The sequence below is a fragment of the Eptatretus burgeri genome, chromosome 6 (genome assembly GCF_056783735.1).
Source record: "Eptatretus burgeri isolate ZD-2024b chromosome 6, Ebu_testis_v1, whole genome shotgun sequence".
Classification (NCBI taxonomy): domain Eukaryota; kingdom Metazoa; phylum Chordata; class Myxini; order Myxiniformes; family Myxinidae; genus Eptatretus; species Eptatretus burgeri.
The window spans coordinates 47,074,442-47,094,441 of record NC_140966.1 but is presented as its reverse complement, the minus strand read 5'-3'; the positions used below and the strand labels follow the sequence as shown (position 1 = coordinate 47,094,441).

Below are 20,000 nucleotides of genomic sequence, written 5' to 3'. Positions count from 1 at the left end.
GCTTGGTTTTTCAAACCCGGGGGCGCGACCCCAAGTGGGGTCGCGGAGCAAATTTCGTGGGGTCGCGGGCATCAGCTTGCAGCAAAAAAAACTTGTCTATTTTCGATCGGTGTTCACTTTTACGGGATGTAATATAAACGATTCGTTCAAAGTATGGGAACCGGAGCAACATGATGCTTGGAATGGGATCCAGCCAATGCACATCCCATCCCTCCCCCTCTTCTGCGAAGAGGAAGAACCCTGCCGTCCCATGAGTCATGATGTCAACAACTCCCTCCCACCCGTGGTTGAGCGGGGGGGTGGGGGGGGGATGGATCACGAGGGCATGAGTCTCTCCGGGATCGGGGGAAGGGCAGGAGAAGGATAAGAGGAGATCTTTTTCTTTTGTTCAGGGACAGTTGGAAGGGCAGAGTTGGAAGGGCAGAGTTGGAGAAGGGAGGGGAGTCGTTCAGCAGACCGTCGGGTCCTGCTTGGCTTGCGTTAGGGTTGAGGCCTGCGGAAGCTTTTTGCTTCGGCTGGCTCAGTCAGCTTCGGCTGAGGCCTGGCTTGGGAGGAGGCTTTTTGGAGGTTCTTTGCTTTGACGGTTCGGTGAGCTTCGGCTTCTGCTTGGCTCGGGAGAGCTTTTTGCTTCAAGCTGCCCTGTTTGAAAGAGAGTTGGGCTGGTCGCTCGGCTCGAGCTGCGAGTGGTGGCTTCTTCTTCTTGGTTTGTGGAGCTCTTTGTTCTCCATTTTGGTTCCCGGCTTGGTGCGACTCATCGGCCTCTTCTTGGAGGTGGTTCCTCGGGGAAGCGACGCATCGAGGGGAAGGATCGGCACCTCGTCTCACCAGCATGTGTTGAGAAGCGCGGGAGGATTCGCGGGAGCTCGGGAAGGATCGCGGCTCGGCGATTGGATGCAGTTCGCTCTCGCTGGAGCCCGGGTCCGAACAACTTGAAGACCAGACGAGGTGGAGAGGTTTGAGATAGGCTCTGGGTTTCAGCTCACCTGTCCTCCGAGCTGGAGCTCGTTATTAAAGGTCTCTGCCACCATCTCCTGGGTGTGTGTGTGCGTATGTGTGTCCGTGGGCCCATCTAATAAGTAGGAACTGCTGTTAAGTGCAAGTGACTGTACATAATAAGTTGACGGTTGTAGTTCTTTTGTCGTGCTTTTGTTGCTTGTATCGGTGCATACGTGTTTTGCCTTGTTTAATTGCATACGTGCTTTATTATAATAAATGTCCTTGTGTGAATGTAAACCTGTTCGTTGCGTCCATTTCCTCATTGAACAGCCCCATCTTGCACTCGGAATATAGTTGGTTTTTAAATAGCCGGTAAACTGATCAGGTCCGGCGAGGTCTGGCGATAATACCCGCTCGGTTATCCCAGAACGGAACGGACCGCTTAAGTGGTTCGTGTCCAAGCAGGCCTTCGCCGAGGTACGGTCCCTCAGTAGGTTACCCGCGCGGGTACTTGGGTATATCGATATTTGGCGATTTACCCTATTTCGCGCAGGTAGAATACGGACTGGGCCGTGGTAGGATTAAAAACCCACCCGTGACTGGTTTCTAGCGTTGTTCCAGAAAGTCACGACTGGATTGTCCGTTTGGTGGGCGAAGCGACCGCTATTGGTTAGACGCGGTCGTTCGCTCGCCGACGGGCGGGAAATCTACAACAATATTATGAATTGGGTTTTGAATATTTTGGGTCGCACGATGTAGAGAGGTTGTGAAATTGGGTCGCCACTAAAATAAAGTTTGAAAACCATTGGTGTAGAGCTACAGCATGAATTTCACGGTGAGATAAACCTCGACCTGAAGAAACTCTGAGAATGTGAGCTAAATCGTCTTCTCTGGAAGGTGGTAGTAGCAAGGACATGTTTAAAATGAAATTGGATAGGTACCAAGAAGCATGGGGAGAGAGTGATACGGAGAAGACAGGTAGAAATGTAAGAGAGAATGGGTTTACTGTGGACATTGTGTGCTTTCTTTACGTTGAGAGAGTTCTTAAACATCAATGTGTCTTTTGGGACGAGTGCAAAAATACAAATGGCAAGAAACTGTTAGCGAATCAGACTACTGAATCATGTAAAATGAGTGAAACAAGAAAATTAAGCATGTGAAGGTAAACTAAGAAGACTAAATAAATTAAACTAGTGTGGTCCCGTAGGTCTACCTGACCTGGTGTCAGGTCAGGTTAGATCTGTGACCTGCTACAGGTACCATGTAAACCTGTACTAACCTGTTCCATGGTCGGGTTGTCGGCGACTAAACAATCTCCCCCACCAGGTTTTCTGGTGAGGAGGGAGTTTGGATATGGACACCCAGCAGGATTAAAAACAAAACCCGTCAAAGGCACAGGAGCTCCTTGTGAGCCAGCGGCCATCCCTATCTAATGACAACTGTGTCTGCGGACGTCCTCTTGCAGTTGGGTTACTCTTTTATGAGGAGGTTGGTGGCAGGATTTGCATTCCGGCCACTGTAAAACCCCTCATTCCGCAAAACACAAAAACGCAAAAAATCTGAAAACCCACTCCGTGGGAGTACCTCCTGTGCAGCTTCCCTTCGCATGGCAGCTCACTGGATGACGGGATTGGGGCAAAGCCTTCGGGACCCCCAATCTTTGATAGGAGGGAAACCACGGGGTAACATCCCTGGGTCAGATTGCGGGAGAGTGTGTCAGAGTGGTGCTGAGGTGTCGTCCACCAGACGGCGGTCTCCTTGGGTTAACCTGTGGCAGGCCCTTTGGGTGGGTGCCTGGAATGTCCTATCCCTAAGAGAGGATGATCACCTGTCACTTGTCACCTGAGCTCAAGCGTTTGGACATCAAGATTGCAGCTCTCTCTGAGGTTCGGAGACCGGATTGCGGAGAGATAATGGTGGGTGGTTACACCTACTATTGGTCTGGTCGCTCTGATGGTTACTATACCCAAGGAGTTGCTGTAGCTGTGTCCAATAAGCTGACCCCAATGATAATTGAGGTAACACCGGTCAACGAGCGTATTATGAGATTAAGGATTCGTCACTCCTAAGGTGTCATTTCCCTGGTCTCTGTTTATGCTCCGACTGAGGCGAGTGATCTCACCGTGAAGGATGCATTCTACACCACGCTCGAGTCTGTGGTTGATCAGTGCCCCAGATGAGATACACTTCTAGTCTTGGGGGATTTCAATGCATCGACTGCAACTGATAGGGACGGTTATGAGGTGTGTGTTGGTCCCCATGGGTCAGGAACTATGAACCAGAATAGCACTAATTTCCTTGACTTTGCAAGAAGTCATGGACTTAGGGTGGCTGGTTCATGGTTTCAGCGCCCGCAAGCTCATCGCTGGACTTGGTATTCCAACGCTGGCGGTGTGGCAAAGGAGATTGACCATGTCCTCATTGACGGTCGCTGGAGGATGATCCAGAACTGCAGGGTCTACCGGAGTGGTCAGTTCCTCAATACTGACCACAGGCTTATTGTAGCAACTCTAAAGCTGCACCTTAAATCCTGGAGAATGGTACCATCCCAGCCTAGGCTGGATCCCTGGTCTCTGTTTATGCTCCGACAGGTTTTGTGCAACAGGCTGGATGTTGGCAAACTCAGGGATGTTGGCACCTTTGCCAGGTGTCTTGGGGTGGGGGTGCAAATTCTCAAATCTGACAATTCCTGGCTTATCCGCCTTCGCATTCAGGTGATACCTTTTTCTACTGGCTGGTCCTCCCTCTCAAGAGCCTTCACAATGCAGACCATCTGACTTGACTGCTCCATAATATGCCAACGCTTTTGTAATAAGTTGATCCTGGTTGCACACTCAGCAGTGTTGCTGACAGTTGCTGGGGTTTGTCGTTGTATATGGATCCAAACTTATGGATCAGTTAGAGTGACCAGGAATTTCTCTAAAGCCAAGCTTGTCCACACCCATGTTGTGGGTCGCAATATGCAATCCAATCTTCTCAATCCAATCCTCACTGGTTTTTCATTTCCATTGCTGCATGTTGCACCCAAATTTGATCACCCTGTGCTGTTGCACAAAACCTGTGGTTCAGGGCAGGACATATCCAAACACTGGTCATAAGGCTATCCGAGACCACATGGATCTTTTGGCTTCCTTTTCTCTTGAGATTTCCATCTGTAAAACATGAGTGACCAATCTGTTCATTTAGAGAGTAGTAATCCTGTACTTGCACTTTTTGTGGTGGATATGCCACTGATAACGAATAAAAAAACATAAAATGTCATAGCTCCCGTTGTTTTAGTAATTTTGCTGTGTGGAGTGACAGGGCGAACCCATATTTATATTCAACTAAAATGGCTGCCAGTCAAGCAGTCAGCCATCTTTAATCAGGTCGCAAAATAAAGTGAGGGGCACGTTTGCGCCATCATGTGCTGTGCTTGTGCCAAGTTTGAACAAAATCGGACCATGCATGTCTGATAAATGGATGGGGACACATTTAAGGAACAAAATGGCCACCAGTCGGCTATCTTCAATCTGATCTCGATAAAAAATATGGCATGCATATGTAAGCCATCATTCGTTATCTGTGTGCCAAGTTTGAACAAGATTGGTAAATGCATGTCTGAGAAATAGTTGATGACGTGTTTGACACCAGGTTTTTTCTTACAACAAAAATGGCCGCCCGTCGGTCATCCTGCGTCTGATATCGAAAAAAATGACGTGCATATGTATACCATCATGTGTTGGCTTTGTGTCAAGAATGGATATAACCAGTCCATACATGTCAGAGATATGGATAAGCACGCACACGCACACACGGACACTAGTCCAGTAGGTCAGGTCAGGTATGGGAGCATGTGCCAGAACAGCGCGTCACTGCGTCCACTTTCCGCCGGTACTCCAGGGGCCTCCATCTGGCCATCCATCAGTCAAATGCCTGGCCCATCTCCATCTCCTTGAGATGATGGTCAACCTGCTGCAACCACGAGGAATGTGGTAGGCCCACTGGCCTCCTCCACTCATGAGACTCCCTCGCTGAGAGAATCTGGTGAGCAGGATCAATGTCAGGAAAACGAGCTGCATGTCCATACAGCCGCAACTGACGCTCACGGACTATGCAGGTAAAAAATCTCATCCGAGTCTCTCTCAGCAACCGCTCGTTGGACACAAAATCCGACCAGCGATAGCCAAGGATTCTCCGAAGAGACCTGGTACCAAAGGAAGTAAGTCTCCGTCTCAGATCCTTGGTCAGAGTCCAAGTCTTGCATCCATAGAGGAAGAATGGAAGTACCAAGGACCTGAAGACTCGGACTTTCATCCTCCCGTACAGGTACCGGCAGCGCCACACCCCATGATCCAGTGAATTCATGACTCCCCAGGCCCGACCCAGACGTCTATTGACCTCTGACTCACAGCCAGCAGAGACATGAATATCACTGCCAAGGTAAGTGGAACTCTCCAGGACCTCAACATCCTCACCACAAACAGACACAGACAGGACAGCAGCATCCAAGATGTCACCAAAAGCCTGGATCTTAGTTTTGACCCAAGAAACCCGTAATCCCAGCGGCTCCGACTCCTCATTCAGCACCTCGAGGGCCCCCAAAAGGATATCTAAAGTCTCCGCAAAGATGACTGCATCATCTGCAAAATCAAGGTCCGAGATCTTGACATTCCCAAATGATGCATCGCAGCTCGATCTTTCCGACATCCACCCTAAAATCCAAAATTCTTCTTTGCCCTGCGGTGAGTTCCAAGACATCCACCGGCAACATTAAGGATGGTGGTCTTGAAGGCACTCCACAACTCTTCAGGGCCCCCCAAAGCACCCAGACCCCCCAAGTGTCCACTCAGCCTGTTCGCAAACTCCTCAGCTACTCTCTCATCCCTGAGTTTGCCAACATTCAGCCTAGGCTGGGATGGTACCATTCTTCAGGATTTAAGGTGCAGCTTTAGAGTTGCTACAACAAGCCTGTGGTCAGTATTGAGGAACTGAGCACTCCGGTAGACCCTGCAGTTCTGGATCATCCTCTAACGACCGTCAATGAGGACATGGTCAATCTCCTTTGCCACACCGCCAGCGTTGGAATACCAAGTCCAGCGATGAGCTTGTGGGCGCTGAAACCATGAACCAGCCACCCTAAGTCCATGACTTCTTGCAAAGTCAAGGAACTTAGTGCTATTCTGGTTCATAGTTCCTGACCCATGGGGACCAACACACACCTCATAACCATGCCTATCAGTTCCAGTCGATGCATTGAAATCCCCCAAGACTAGAAGTGTATCTCGTCTGGGCCACTGATCAACCACAGACTCGAGCTTGGCGTAGAATGCATCCTTCACGGTGAGATCACTCGCCTCAGTCGGAGCATTGTCCAGTAGAATTACACTATAACCTGAAACAAATTGCAATAGTGTTTTTTATTGCTGGATCTTGTTCAGGGGGTCACTCTGAATGTCCCAATATAAAATAGGACAAAATAGGACCACCGGAAGTGCCCTAATTTGCATAAATTCAAAATGGCCGCCATTGAGCACTTGGGGGAGCTGAAATCTCCTTTACGGTGCGTTTTAGACCCCATAAATGTATTATTAGCAGATAGGAAAGTGACCCCAAGGAATCCAAATATGTCGTCAAAATTTGTATATGACGTCATATATGTCAGAAATGACGTCATTGATATAATTTATGTTAAATTTATGTTTTCCTCAATGTTTTTGTGGGAAGTACATGTATGGCGTTCTTTGGAAATATCCTCGTCTGAAATATGTTCCATGAGCTATGCCTTGTACATTAACAAATTCAAATTCAAATGTATGCCTCCACAGAGTCTGTCCTATACATGTCCTGGCTTATTCACACGATGAGGTTTTACTTAGTCTGAATCAATATCGGTGGCAACATCCCCCTTATTCGTGCATGATGTACCTTTGCATCCCGTGCATGATGGTGAACACTCTAAGCCATTTTTCCGACAGCTGCAACGTAGGGTGTCACAATCTCCCTTGCATTGGCACCGGATTATTTTCAACAGATATTCCGGTGCAGGAAGCAAGTCCATCTTGCTTGGCTGCATTCGACCATCTGACAAATGCCACCCCCAATCCGTTGGATTCAGTTCTTCTTTCCCCATCCAAACCTGGGCTTGATAGTCAACCCTCTGTGAGTGATATCTTGCTGTGTTGGATGTTGGAGGTAGCGTCTGTACTTGGACACTGCGAGCACTGGTAGCCACCTTTTCCGAGAACTTCCTGGCTTTCAGGTCATCCAGGCTTTCTTCCATCTTTCCACCACATAGAAAGACAAGAGTGCTCTCTCCTGCTTTATCTACGTCCTCTACCCCCAATCCTTCTTGAGCCAACTTTAGAATTTGCGACTTAAACTCATGATGATTTTGGGATTTCTTCACGGGTGCTCCTTTCCCTATCCCAAATATCCTGGATGTTGTGTCGCATCTAGCAATGGCATGGATCACTGGCAAGAGACTACACAATTCTTTCCCCAACTGCTTCTTGAGGCAAACAATGTCCCAGACTCTCCTCTTCACCTCCTTCTCCACAAACTTGCATTTTGACCTGAAGACGAGTCCTTTGCAGTCATCACCGCAATAAAAACACAACAGTGCAAGAAGATCTGTATCTTCTCCTATTAGTGGCGTACAAGCAGACGTTGAACACCTTACAGCCGTTTTCACAATCAAGACATCAGCATCACCATCTGCGCTTAGGGTCTTGATGCCGTTTTCACCCATCTTCTGTAACGGAGTGGTATTTGCTTCCCTGTTGTGAAGTTTACACTACAAACTATGTGGTAAATGGCATCTGCCGCGTGAAGGTCAATGCAAGATGCCAAACGTCCCCGAACTTTCTCTGCCCAAGGATCGTTTGAGGGCCTTTTGTTGCATGCTTTAAAGACAGACCTCTGGAAGTCCCACGTTCGAACAGGGTAATAATCATCAGAGTTGGTGTCTGCTGACATCTCACAAAGGAAGTAGTGTTCCAAAAAGTTAAATATGGGTTCAATAGAACGGCGACTTGGCGGCTCTGGCTCCTCCCGAAACTTTCGTTTTAACGAAAACTGTATAGATTTCTTGTTGCAAAAGTCTAGTCTGCATTCAGAGTGGAACTTCTGCCCCACCATCACGTTGATGGCAACTCCTCTTGATTTTGCAGCTTCCCTCACACTATGGGCACCCTTCTCTGTCAAAGTAAACGTTTGTCGGCCATCATCAAGCTGTTTCTCGCACATGGCACACTTTGTGTCATCCATGGTGTAGATGTCGCCCTGTGGATGGAAAATTAGTTTTTATGATATTGTCAAAGCTATGCTAAATTCCACGAAAATCATTCAAGTAGTTTACCCAATGCTATGCGCGTACATACGACGTCTAATACCCCACACAAACAATCTGAACCAAACACCATATGCACAGTACACTCCACAGCAGTCACTACACAAAGCATGCAAAATGAAATCAGTCATGCCCACAGTGTAAAAATAGCCGCGTAAATCTGATGTATTGTACAGATACACTCATGATCACCTGAACAAAGAGTCACCTGGCCATTGAGTCCATTTACCTTAGGTGAAATGTGCAGGTGTAGGTTACCCTGATGGGGGGGAGGGAGGGGGTTTGTTATGTTCCATGTTGTGTTGCATAGTTTATTTGTTAATCCCGATGTATACTTTTTGATAAGGGAAAATAAACTCTTTTGAATTTGATTTGAATTTGTTTGACACCTATGACATCATATATGATGCTTATGACGTCATTTCTGACATATATGACATCATATACAAATTTTGACGACATATTTGGATTCCTTGGGGTCACTTTCCTATCTGCTAATAATACATTTATGGGGTCTAAAACGCACCGTTTCGGAGATATCAGCCCCCCAAGTGCTCAATGGCAGCCATTTTGAATTTATGCAAATTAGGGCACTTCCGGTGGTCCGATTTTGTCCTATTTTATATTGGGACATTCAGAGTGACCCCTGAACAAGATCCAGCAATAAAAAAACAATTGCAATTTGTTTCAGGTTCAGCCATTCTGGGGCTAAATCTACTGGACTACACGAAAATCGAGACCAAATCCATAAGCCCCTGTTTCGGACAAAGTCCAAAGGGAGCTAATAATAATGATTTCCATGACTAATAACTTCAACATAGGAGGAGAACATTAGGCCCATCAATCCTGTACAATGTTTGCTTCCTTTGGTTGTTTGGCCAAGCTCTATCTTTTTTATATGCTGAGCATCAAGTAATGAAAGAGCATATACTGTTTTAATTGTTGGTGTGACTCGGCCAGGGTCAGGTTTGAACCTCTGACATTCCAGTCCCATCATGGACACTCCAACCAGTATCTCATCGAGTCTCGTATAATTCCTTCAAATGATGTTGATCTTTAGATTCAGCAGCCACTGCGAGAGGCAGTACATGTGAAATCGATTCGGTATTTTGACTCCCAATTTAATCATTACTGAGACATTGCTCTGTAGCTTCTTGATCAGCACAAAGATTATTTGTAAAAAGTGAGACAGTATAAGGTGTTTGTTTTATGTTTTCAATTATTATTTAACCACAAGGAATTCCCTCTGTGATACAGTGAGTGAAACAGTGTGATAGTGTGAGGTCAAAGGGTCGGACTAATGTCTCCTATCAAGCTGAGTGGTCTTTTCCCCCTTGTGAATGGCGATATTGGAACTGACACTGCAGTCAATTAACAGTTTAAAACTGTCTTCATTTAACCAGTTGTGATTACCAATGGATCGCCCCATAAATAAACGGAATTTGGTGGTTGGTCCAGGCATGCTCGAAGACAAGAGGCAGGAAGACGTCCCTTGCAGATGAATGGTTTTGTTAAGACCAATGAATGTGGGGAGAAGAGAGATATCAATGTTAATCACGGAATAGTTGACCGACAAGTAAGTGGGAAAGCATACACACTCTTATCGTACAAATAAACTATACCCTGCTAAGATGGTGACAATGTGATTCAAAGGGAAACCATAAGCCTGGTGTTGGCTTAGTGATTAGGGTGGCTGTCTTGGGATCTTAGGGTCCTGAGCTCAAGCCATGTTGGCCACTGAATTAACACCAAGTGGGGTTTACTCAGCCTGTCAGCCTTCTGAGGTCGGTGAAATGAGTACCAGTGTACTGGTATAGGGGCACAGCATCAGCGCCATAGTTGCGCGCCAACAGCTACCCGACAGCCAAGTTGCCATACGCAAGAAGAAGAAAGGCCAGGAAACCCAGGGAGGACATGAAGCAGGCATGAGGTCGTCTCTGGGTCCACCACAACCCATGCAGGTGAGTGTGGCACACGGATGGAGGCGAGAGGATGGTAATTAGTAATAGGGAGATCTGGCCGATCTCCACCAGCTGGTCCTTATCAAGGAGCAACAAAGAAGAGAGAGAGAGAGAGAGAGAGAGAGAGAGAGAGAGAGAGAGAGAGAGAGAGAGAGAGAGAGAGAGAGAGATATATATATATATATATATATATATATATATATATATATATATATATATATATATATATATATATATATATGTCCATCTCTCTTAAAAGGTCCAATTCATTGGTGCCCATGTGGATGTGCCTTCTCTACCCTGAGGGACTGCCTTTCTAACACTTGGCTGGTCCTGTCATTGGCTGCCATGCCACATCGAAACGCACTTCCACAGAAGCATCATGGCTACACAGCTCACTGCAATGGTGTGGCCTACATTCCTTTTTGCAAAATAGCTCATGATGATGTCCATTTAATTGTCTTTTGCGTTAAATGCCACAATTCCTCCACCTGTCCTCATCTGTACACCGGGACACTGGAACAGGTGGAGATCTGGTGGCCTGAAGCCAATAGAAGTGTAGCCATTTCAGTCTGATGATATCTCGCCAGTTTCATCATACTACATTGAGTTCCTCCCCATTGAACACGAAGAGTTGCAGTTGTTGGATGCTGTTGCCATGGGCTACTGTAATGCCACATGAGCCATCGGCCTGTAGCAGTTTGTCAGTGTACGGAGTGAGTAGACCAAGGACATAAAAGCACTTTGGTTAGTTGGTATTCTCCTCACAGGCTCTGGAAGGGTGCTTCACTCAAGAGTGAGATGGCAGTGCCTGTGTCAACCTCCATTTCCCTGCTGTGTATGTTTATATCAACAATAATTAATCAGTGTCGAGACAGACTGTTTATGCAACTCAATGTGGAACCCGTCTTATGAAAGACTGTGGCAGTCAGTGTGGTCTGGCAGTCAGTTATGTTCATGTGGACAATTGATGGACAATTGAGGGGATGGGTTTTGCATTATTCTTTACTCTCACTGTGTTTTTGAGACAAACATGTAGAGGCAATACAATCAGCCACCTTGTGGAAGTATTTTCAAACAGCATTCCTGAAGTGACACAGTGTGGGAAAATGCTCACCATTGCAGTGGAAGCAAAAATTATTCGTGGCATCTGAGCAATCCTTCTGTGTTCTGCAGTTCGATTTGTCTGAACATTGTTGCACTTGATTGATGGATGAACATCCCGATGAGCCCGAATGTGCAGTGAGCAATATCCACGGTGTTTCTGCCATTGCACTTCATCATGATAGTAGCCCTGTCCTTTGCAATGTCAAAAATCAAATTCTGTTCAGCAAGTGGCTACCGTCAAATTTGATATTGCCAAACTCGCATGACGAGGAAGTCCCTCATCATGTCATCGATCATCACACCAAACTGGCATTACTGAACAGTCTCTTACTTTGGCCAATGCAAAGTGATGGTAAGTTGTTTCAAGTCAACTAAGAATGCTGAAATGGACTGTTGGGTTCTGGTGACACATGCAGAAGTTGAAATGACTCACAGTGACAAAGGCTGTGGGTACACAATGCTCCTTAATGAGTACATGAGTTGTGTTGGTGTTTATAAATGCATCATTGTCCTAGGTATGGTAAGATTCTACAGAATTAAAAATGTCTCACTGCTACTTACTCACATCAGGATTGCTTTTTGTCCTGGTATCATCTTTTTTGTAGTTATTCTGCTAGTTGTACTCGTTTTGTATGCAGCCTGTGGCTGCTAGTTGCATCATTTTCTGGGTGCACAGCTGTGCTGCTGCTGCAGTGTCCCGGTTAGTTGCAGTGCCCCTGTTACCAGTAAGTTGGTACTCATTTTTCTGACCTCAGAAGGATGGCAGGCTGATTCAACCCACGTGGTGTTATTTCAACAGAACGACAGGAGCAGAAAGTCAAGACCCGAAGATGTTAAGCCAACTGCCTTAACCGTTAAACCAACACCAGGCTTGATTGTTGTTCTGCAGGCAATCGATTCACCTCCCAGCTTCTGGAGCGTGAATTGAGCTTGTCAATCTATCTATAAGATGGATGTGGTGTAGACAATGAAACACTGAGTAGGCAGTCCAGCAGCAGAGCTGCAATTGCCCCAACCGACTATTCTGTGCACTGCCCAAGATCCCACCTTCATTGCTTTGTTAGATATTCAACAGAAACAGACAGTGGTGCAATCAATGTCTATTATTCACCAAACAAGCAATATAGCATGGGAACATGAAGCAGGCCAGCCACCTCTGAGTCCCCCTCCTCCCCACCCGCCCCCTTTACCCCCACTGCCTCCACGTACTGAGAAAACCTGAAAAAAAATTTGAGTGTATCCGATACGTCACATAATCCTTGAATCACTCTCCCAATTCGATGGTTTTAAAATGTCCTTTTCTTGAAAGAAAACTTTTGGTGATTGCAAATTTTACATGAGATATATATATATATATATATATATATATATATATATATATATATATATATATATATATATATATATTTCTGCTTAAATACATGACTGTGTTGATTTCCTCTGATTTATTTTTGCAGAATGTGGGATCAATACCTCTTACTTTTGGTCTTGGTCAGCACAGGTGAGTTTTTAAACCAGTATCGTCAATATTCAATCCAATAATTCAACACACTGATCTCATTAGGAGAAATAAAATTTAAAAATGTAAATTCGAAAGTCACAACATTTGTCGAGAGGATTGCAGGGAAGTGAGAAATGATCCTTCTTTTCCAATAACAACACCATAACTGGAATTTATCTCCATCTGTGTATTTCAGCTTAAAGTTAAGTTTTTATTCCAACAAAAGTTTTTCCATTTTCACCTTGTGATAAAATGATCATGAATATTGTTTCTCCATTTCTGTATCACATGAGAACTTCTCACTCATTCCTGGTAAAATCGTTGTGTTGTACCACTCATGTATTATGCACTCATACAACTTCAAACAAAATTTATTTTTCAGCTTTCCCAAGTCTTCTTCCTCTCGAAATCCTTGTCACCAATCATACTTCCATTGAAAATGGAACGTTTGTTTTCGAATATCAAGTGGGACAAGATGCAGTCATTCCATTAAGTTTTACCCCCAAAGTTCTGAATGTGAATGAAGTTGAGGTTATTTGGGAGTTCAACAACAAAAGAGATGGAGAAATGGAAGAGGTAAGATGGTGTGGAATGAAGATTGCCATGGTACATGAACATATTCAAATATTGCTTGAAATATAATGGCGAATTTGGAATTTGCTCAATGTTTGAAGTCCAAAAATTGTTGAATGAATTCCCTCCCAGTTAGTTCGTGTTCTCTTTGACTCAGTTACCTGCTACTGTTGCATCATGTGGTTATTTTAGTGAAATACCAAATGGCTATTTGCGGATACAAAATGACAGTTTTTAAGACCCTCAATCTTTTCCATATTGTTTGAATGGAAGAAACAAGAATGCAAGTACTCAATGAGAACACAGCTTCAAACCACACCTTCAAAATGTACTTTTTAGGTTTGCTTCTTGAGGATAATTTTGAGGATTTGTGTTGTATTAATATGCCCAGTGTTTGCTTAATGGTTATGGGGGTGGGCTTGTGATCCGAGCATCCTGAGTTCAAATCCCACTTGGCTATTGAATTAATACCAGGTGGGGTTGACTCTGCCTGTCATCCTTCTGAGATTTGCATAGTGAGTGCCAGCTTGCTGGTATCGTGTGTTTGAATGGGGACCCATCCAGGATTGTACCCAATAGTCAAGAAGACTGCATAGGCAGTACCAATGCTCTGCACATAGTATGTTCCCAATGGATGGATGGATGTTATATTAATCATATGGAGTGTCTGTGCCATCCCGAAATATAACAAGTTGAACGAGTACTTGAAACAACACTTTCATCCATCTCACTTGGTTGATGGAATCTATTGGTGTCTCCCTTGATCATTTTACTCTTGGAAATTCAAACAATGTCATTACTTTTATAAAGTTTGAATAAATGCTTTTTTAGTATTATGTTCCCAAAGGTCACGGTGTCTGTTGTCAAAACCTAATTTCAACAAAATAACCGTTTCCTCAACCTCACGTACGAATAATACTCTTTATTAATTGATTCTGCATTTTCATTCTATTGTTTTGGAACCAAATATTTATTAATTCAAGTCGTGATATTATATTTTAGTGATTATTGCTGGGATTTGTTTGTGTTCCATCACATCAGATTTTTTTTTTTTATGAAAAGCCACATTCATTCAAGGAACGAGTGGAATTTTCTGGAAACATTTCTCGTGAAGATGTCTCGATTACGATTCACAACTCATCATTGTCAGACTGTGGATACTACACTTGCAAGGTTTCAAACCACAACACATTGAAAATGAATACAAAAACCGTTCTGTTGGAGATTTTTTCAAGTGAGTATATATTTCAACAGAATATCGATCTTTATTATTTTATTTTTCATTTTATTACCATATTTTATTGCTGAAGAATGTGGATTCAATTGTGTTAAAAAAAATACTTCATCGCTTTATTACCTCACTGTTGATGGCTTTGTTTTATTATTTTACATTTTATGTTATGGTAATCATGACTATCTGAGAATATTTAAGGTTGACAGGAATTAGAAGAACAAGGAATATTTTTGAGGGAAAATAATTATGGGGCTTGTGACAGGTAGGCACCGTTATGGTCGGGTGACTGTTGGAGAAGCACCAGAACAAGCACACTCACTATCTCATTCATCTACCATGCCCTTAAAAGGAGTGTTCTGAAATAAAGTGAAAGTGAGAATGACCTGTCCAAGACATGTATTCTGATTCTGATATTCCATCCTCCGATACAGAGAGTCGGTCGTGCTGAGCAGGATCTTGGCCCGGGTTGTACTGTTTTGCCATTGCCTTCCCAGCAGTAGTTATGCAGGAATTTGGAATTTGGCCGTGGTGCCAGTAATAGCTTGCCTACTTTTCACGATGGACACTGTGGGATCTTTAAAGTCCACCAACTAATGCTGGCAGATGGGACTGCCCAGTTCAATGTCCATCCAAGGAATGACACACATTGATGAATCACCCTGCCTGGGAAATGACACACAGACAAGGGCATTGCAATCGTCTCGTTACCGCTTCGGGTGGAGACTAAGTACAACGTATTTCTCTTGTAAAACAAAAGTAATTTTCTGCCAACCTACGATGAGTGTTTTCACTTGTGCATGTTCTCCAACAATGCATTTGTATAATAGATGATGGTGTTCACTTGCATTTTCAGTGTTTATATAAATAATTTTTAATAATATTTGAACTGTATTAGTTCATCAGGAAAAGTCTGTTCCAAGATATTGGGGTAAACAGCAGCAAGTTCAGCAGCGAGCTTTCGAATGTCAGTGATGTCCATCAAGTTGTGTCGAAACAGAACTCCAAAGAGGTTAAGGTTGAGAGGAATTTGAGGAAGAAGGAATTTTATTTTCTAAAATAATTATGGATCTCGTGACAGGTGAGCATCACAATGGTCAGGTGACTGTTGGAGAAACACGGGAACAAGAGCACTCGCTATCTCATCAAGACATTCAATTCTATAGACATCCAGTTAGTGATGACGACTTGCTAATAACTCGTCAATTACAACATGGAATATCTCGATGTTAAACTTTTCGCTTCCATCAAGTAAGGTCTCACGTCCTTCCGCTTCATCTGCAAAATGTTTTCCAATTTGGATATGACTGAGATCACTTTGATACTTTAATGAAACAATCTTGCATGTATTTTTAGCAGCATTTTCAAAATTCTACAATTTATCTTGCCAGGAAGCCACAAATGATTCAACTGATCTCATTCACTAAACTGCTGTGTTCAGGTCGATTTCACTTTTCTGTAATTGCAAGCTTGTCATTTTAAAAGGTTGATGAAGTGTCTCAAAAAAACAGTTTCCAAATGTTCCACCTTCCATCCATCCATCCATTGGGACCATACTCTGTGCAGAGCGTTGGTGCTACCTAAGCAGTTTCCTTGTCTATTGGGTACAATGCTAGACAGGTCACCACTCTGATACAGGATACCAGCAAGCTGACACTCATTATGCTGACCTGAGAAGGATGACAGGCAGAGTCAACCCCACCTGGCATTAATTCAACAGCCAAGTGGGATCCCAAGCCCACCACCCGAACCATGAAGCCAACACCAGGCATTGTTCCACTGTGATCTCAAGGAAAGCCACTTCTTGCAGCATATTATGTGACTGGTCCATTCTGTTACTCGCAAGGTGGATGAGGAAATGTGGTGGATGGGGAATAGCTCCAATTTCTAAGAATACTGTTATGGTTGTGAGGGTAGATGGAGGAATTTCATAGCAAAGTTAGGATTGTATAGAGTTGCTTGGTCCGTGGATGTGCAGGAGACATCTCGATGTAAATTAAGTAGGGAAACTGTGAGCTTATGTGTTACTTGTCACCACATGGGGGTGGTGCTGTGTTAATTAAATAGGTATTGAGGCCAATTTCCCCCAGTATTACGTCCTTAACACAGCGACAACCGAGCTGCATGTCCAAGCAGGCAGGGAGCCCCGCTTCCACTAGTGACGGCTGTTGAAACCATACCCATCGTGTGGATGATTAATGAGCATGACATCAGTGAATGTGTGGAAGGAAAGTAAGCTTCGGAGTAGGAGAACGGAGAGGACACAGTTGTAGGAGGACACAATCGACGAAGAGGATCTCGTTATTGCTCTCCTCTCGGCATGACAAAATGGCTGCGTGATTCTCGTGTTCGTGCTGGTGAATTTGCAGCATGCTGAGCAAGACACGAGCCATTCCTATTCAGCTGAGTCGCGAAGTTGTGCGATTATGAGAAAGAGAGAAAAAGGAGTGCACCTCTCAGCAAACTCGGCATTATCCCATTGTGTGCTCAAGGAGGAAGGTGGGTGATCATTGTGAGCAGACCTCATGTTAGAGAGGACATTTGGCATGTTCGCTCATGAGAAGAAGCTGCATGGTGGTTGGTGAGCCATGGTGTTGAATACCTCCTCACAAATTACCTCATGTACGTGACCGCAGTGCGCGGCTTGGCACCATTTAGGATGTGGTGTCTCATTCAGGACACGGTGATTCGATTGCCAAGTTTATAAAAGACCATCTCTGGACAAAGTTAAGTGCCTGAATAAAGGGAGGATTTTCTTTTATTTTGTTTTCCCCTTGTCTGTATTAAAGTCTGTTGTAGAGGCGCCTCAACTTTTGGCTTTAATTTACCTCACATTTTATTATTACACTGAATTATTGCCATTGTAAATATTTGATTTATTTTCATTAAACCCTTGTGTTTATTTTAAGTTGCTTGTGTCGTCTATTTGTCATGGGCTTAAGTATAAACCCCTTGTGCCGTGCTTCTGTCGTGTACGTACATTTGCCGCCCATTCCCCTCCCACGCGCCCCATCATCTCCGAGGATCACGTGTTCGCCTCAAAAGAAACCGCTCGATGATCCTGCCTTTTCAATGTTAACCGCCCGCCCATGACAATTGGGTCGGGCGAATTTACCCAACCACCACAGCCACGACAATACTATGGATGTGTGTTCGAGTAGGTTAGATTTACCTCTGTATTAGATATCTGTCAGAGGTAAGTCACATGGTATGTCATGCCAGCCTGTGCCACATCATCTTGCAGCCATAAGAAGCTCATGCCTAACTTAAGTCCTTGCCTGTGTTCCCTTTGATGGTTGGAGTGTGGTATTTTGGCTCTGTAGCAGGCTATTTCTGTTTCTTTGTACTTAACATTGGGTGTTCTTTTCTTACCTTCATTATTTTTCTATCTTCAGGCACGAGCACTGTCCGTGTTTTGTTGTCTTGTCCATCCACATATTAGTATCATTACCTCCACCACTGAAGGTGTTGAGGTTATGTTTTCCCCTATGTCTGTCCATATTTCTGTCTGTCTTTGAACAGGATATCTAAAAAGTTGTCGACGGATTCAGATGAACCTTGTTGGCGGATTAATTGAGTGGGTAACAAGAATAAGTCGATTATATTGTGACGGTCTGGGTCCAGATTAGATTATGGAGGTTCTGGAAATATTTATTGCTTTGCCTGTAAACTTAATTCAACCAACCAAATGTATGCCTTTTATCGAATGATTCCCTTTAATGTCATTTGATTGCTTCAACATTGTCTTTGCACTCCCATTTAATTAGTGATAACACCGATCCACATTGATTACCGGGTGTTTTGTAAACCAATAACAACTGTCAGTTTTTCTTAAGTGTCTGAATATTGAAGCATGTGCTGTATTCAAACTAATTGCAATGGACCAATCGCGACAAGTCATTGCACAGAAAATAGGATTACACCTTTGACTGTATCAAACTTTATGAACAATATTAAAGTTTCAAACATTTGGAAATTGCATTCAGTCATTAATATCTTCTTCTTCTTCTTTCGGCTGCTCCCTTTTGGGGTCGCCACAGCGGATCATCCGTATGATCCGCATTGTGATTTGGCACATGTTTTACGCCAGATGCCCTTCCTGACGCAACCCTGATCGCCTCTTACGACACAGGGATATGGTACACCTATTTTAACCGGGGTATACACCGGCCCAGTACACTGGTACTCATTTCGCCGACCTCGGAAGGATGACAGGCTGAGTCAACCCCCTGGTGTATTAATTCAGTGGCTCAACGGGGCTTGAACTCAGGACCATTTGGATCCCAAGCCGCTGCCCTAACCACTGCGCCAATACCAGGCTTGCATTCAGTCAATAATATGTTGAATAAAATATTGATTTGGAAGTATTAATTATATTCTCATTTTAGTAGTTTAGTTTATTAATTTTTCCCAGGGCACCTGGGCTCAGGCCTCGTTAGTCCATGTATTAATCTTCCTCTGCACCGACCATGTCGCCTGACTATGCATACGACTTAACCTATGATTTTGAACAATACTTGGTATGTTTAGAAAAATGATCACAATGCGTTTAGTTGGTCAAAACTTCATTCAAGTAGAACAGCTGTCCTGGTTGATTATGTTTGCAAACTGATGCCCACAAGTGACCCCAAACTATTACGAGATAGAAGTGGATGGAACATATTTGGGAGATATACAATTTACTGCAGTCCAATTGTGCCTTTAAGTTAATGCCTTTTTCATAACCACAGAACCTTATCACTGTAGGTGTTGATCAGCCAACTTTTTGAACCCATTATGCAATTGTAAATGTATGCCGGCAATACACCAGCTGTTAGTAATATGTACACGAAACTGCTTCTCAAGCAAATATTATACCACAACTTTTCCAACACTTACCAATGTCAGCCGCATGCATGAAGATGGAAAAGTTTCAGTGTTTTGGATTTGTATGCATGTTGCATGTGCCTTGGTACATGTCATTCAATGAAGGATATTTGTTTTATGTTACAGGAGAACCTTATGAACAGATAATAACAGACAAAGGAGTCACCGTTCGCAAATTGGTGTTTATTCTCATTGTGTTTTGTATGGCAATATTAACATGCACTGTCGTATTCTTGGTAAAAAGAAGACAAAAGAATATCAAGGAGGAAACACACAATGGGTGAGTACTTTTTTCGATCAGCTGAAGGGAAGGAAGGCTGTGAACAGAAAATTATACAGAGTGAAAATTTCTTGCTTTTCATGAAATCTTCAAAATAAGTTTCAAATCTGTAAAAATCTGTAAAATCTGTTTGAGTGGGTTGCTTTTCTTAAAGTATAATGTTCAGGTATCTTACCTGGTTATAAGAGCACCTTGTACTATGACTGCATTTTAAC

At 43.9% G+C, this 20,000-nt stretch overlaps 1 protein-coding gene across 2 annotated transcripts in view; it reads left to right on the top strand.

The window, feature by feature from the left end:
• The window catches only part of LOC147024699 (myelin protein P0-like), a 42,251-nt gene that overhangs the window by 21,092 nt on the left and 1,159 nt on the right, over positions 1 to 20,000 (top strand). Inside the window, exons 4-7 of one of the 2 annotated variants that reach the window (XM_085884850.1) lie at positions 12,792 to 12,835; positions 13,218 to 13,411; positions 14,450 to 14,642; positions 19,632 to 19,785. In XM_085884850.1, the coding sequence (XP_085740976.1) occupies positions 12,792 to 12,835; positions 13,218 to 13,411; positions 14,450 to 14,642; positions 19,632 to 19,785 (585 nt within the window). Of the gene's footprint in view, positions 1 to 12,791; positions 12,836 to 13,217; positions 13,412 to 14,449; positions 14,643 to 14,904; positions 18,616 to 19,631; positions 19,786 to 20,000 lie in introns of those variants that run through there. The other variant, XM_085884851.1, reaches the window with a different exon arrangement.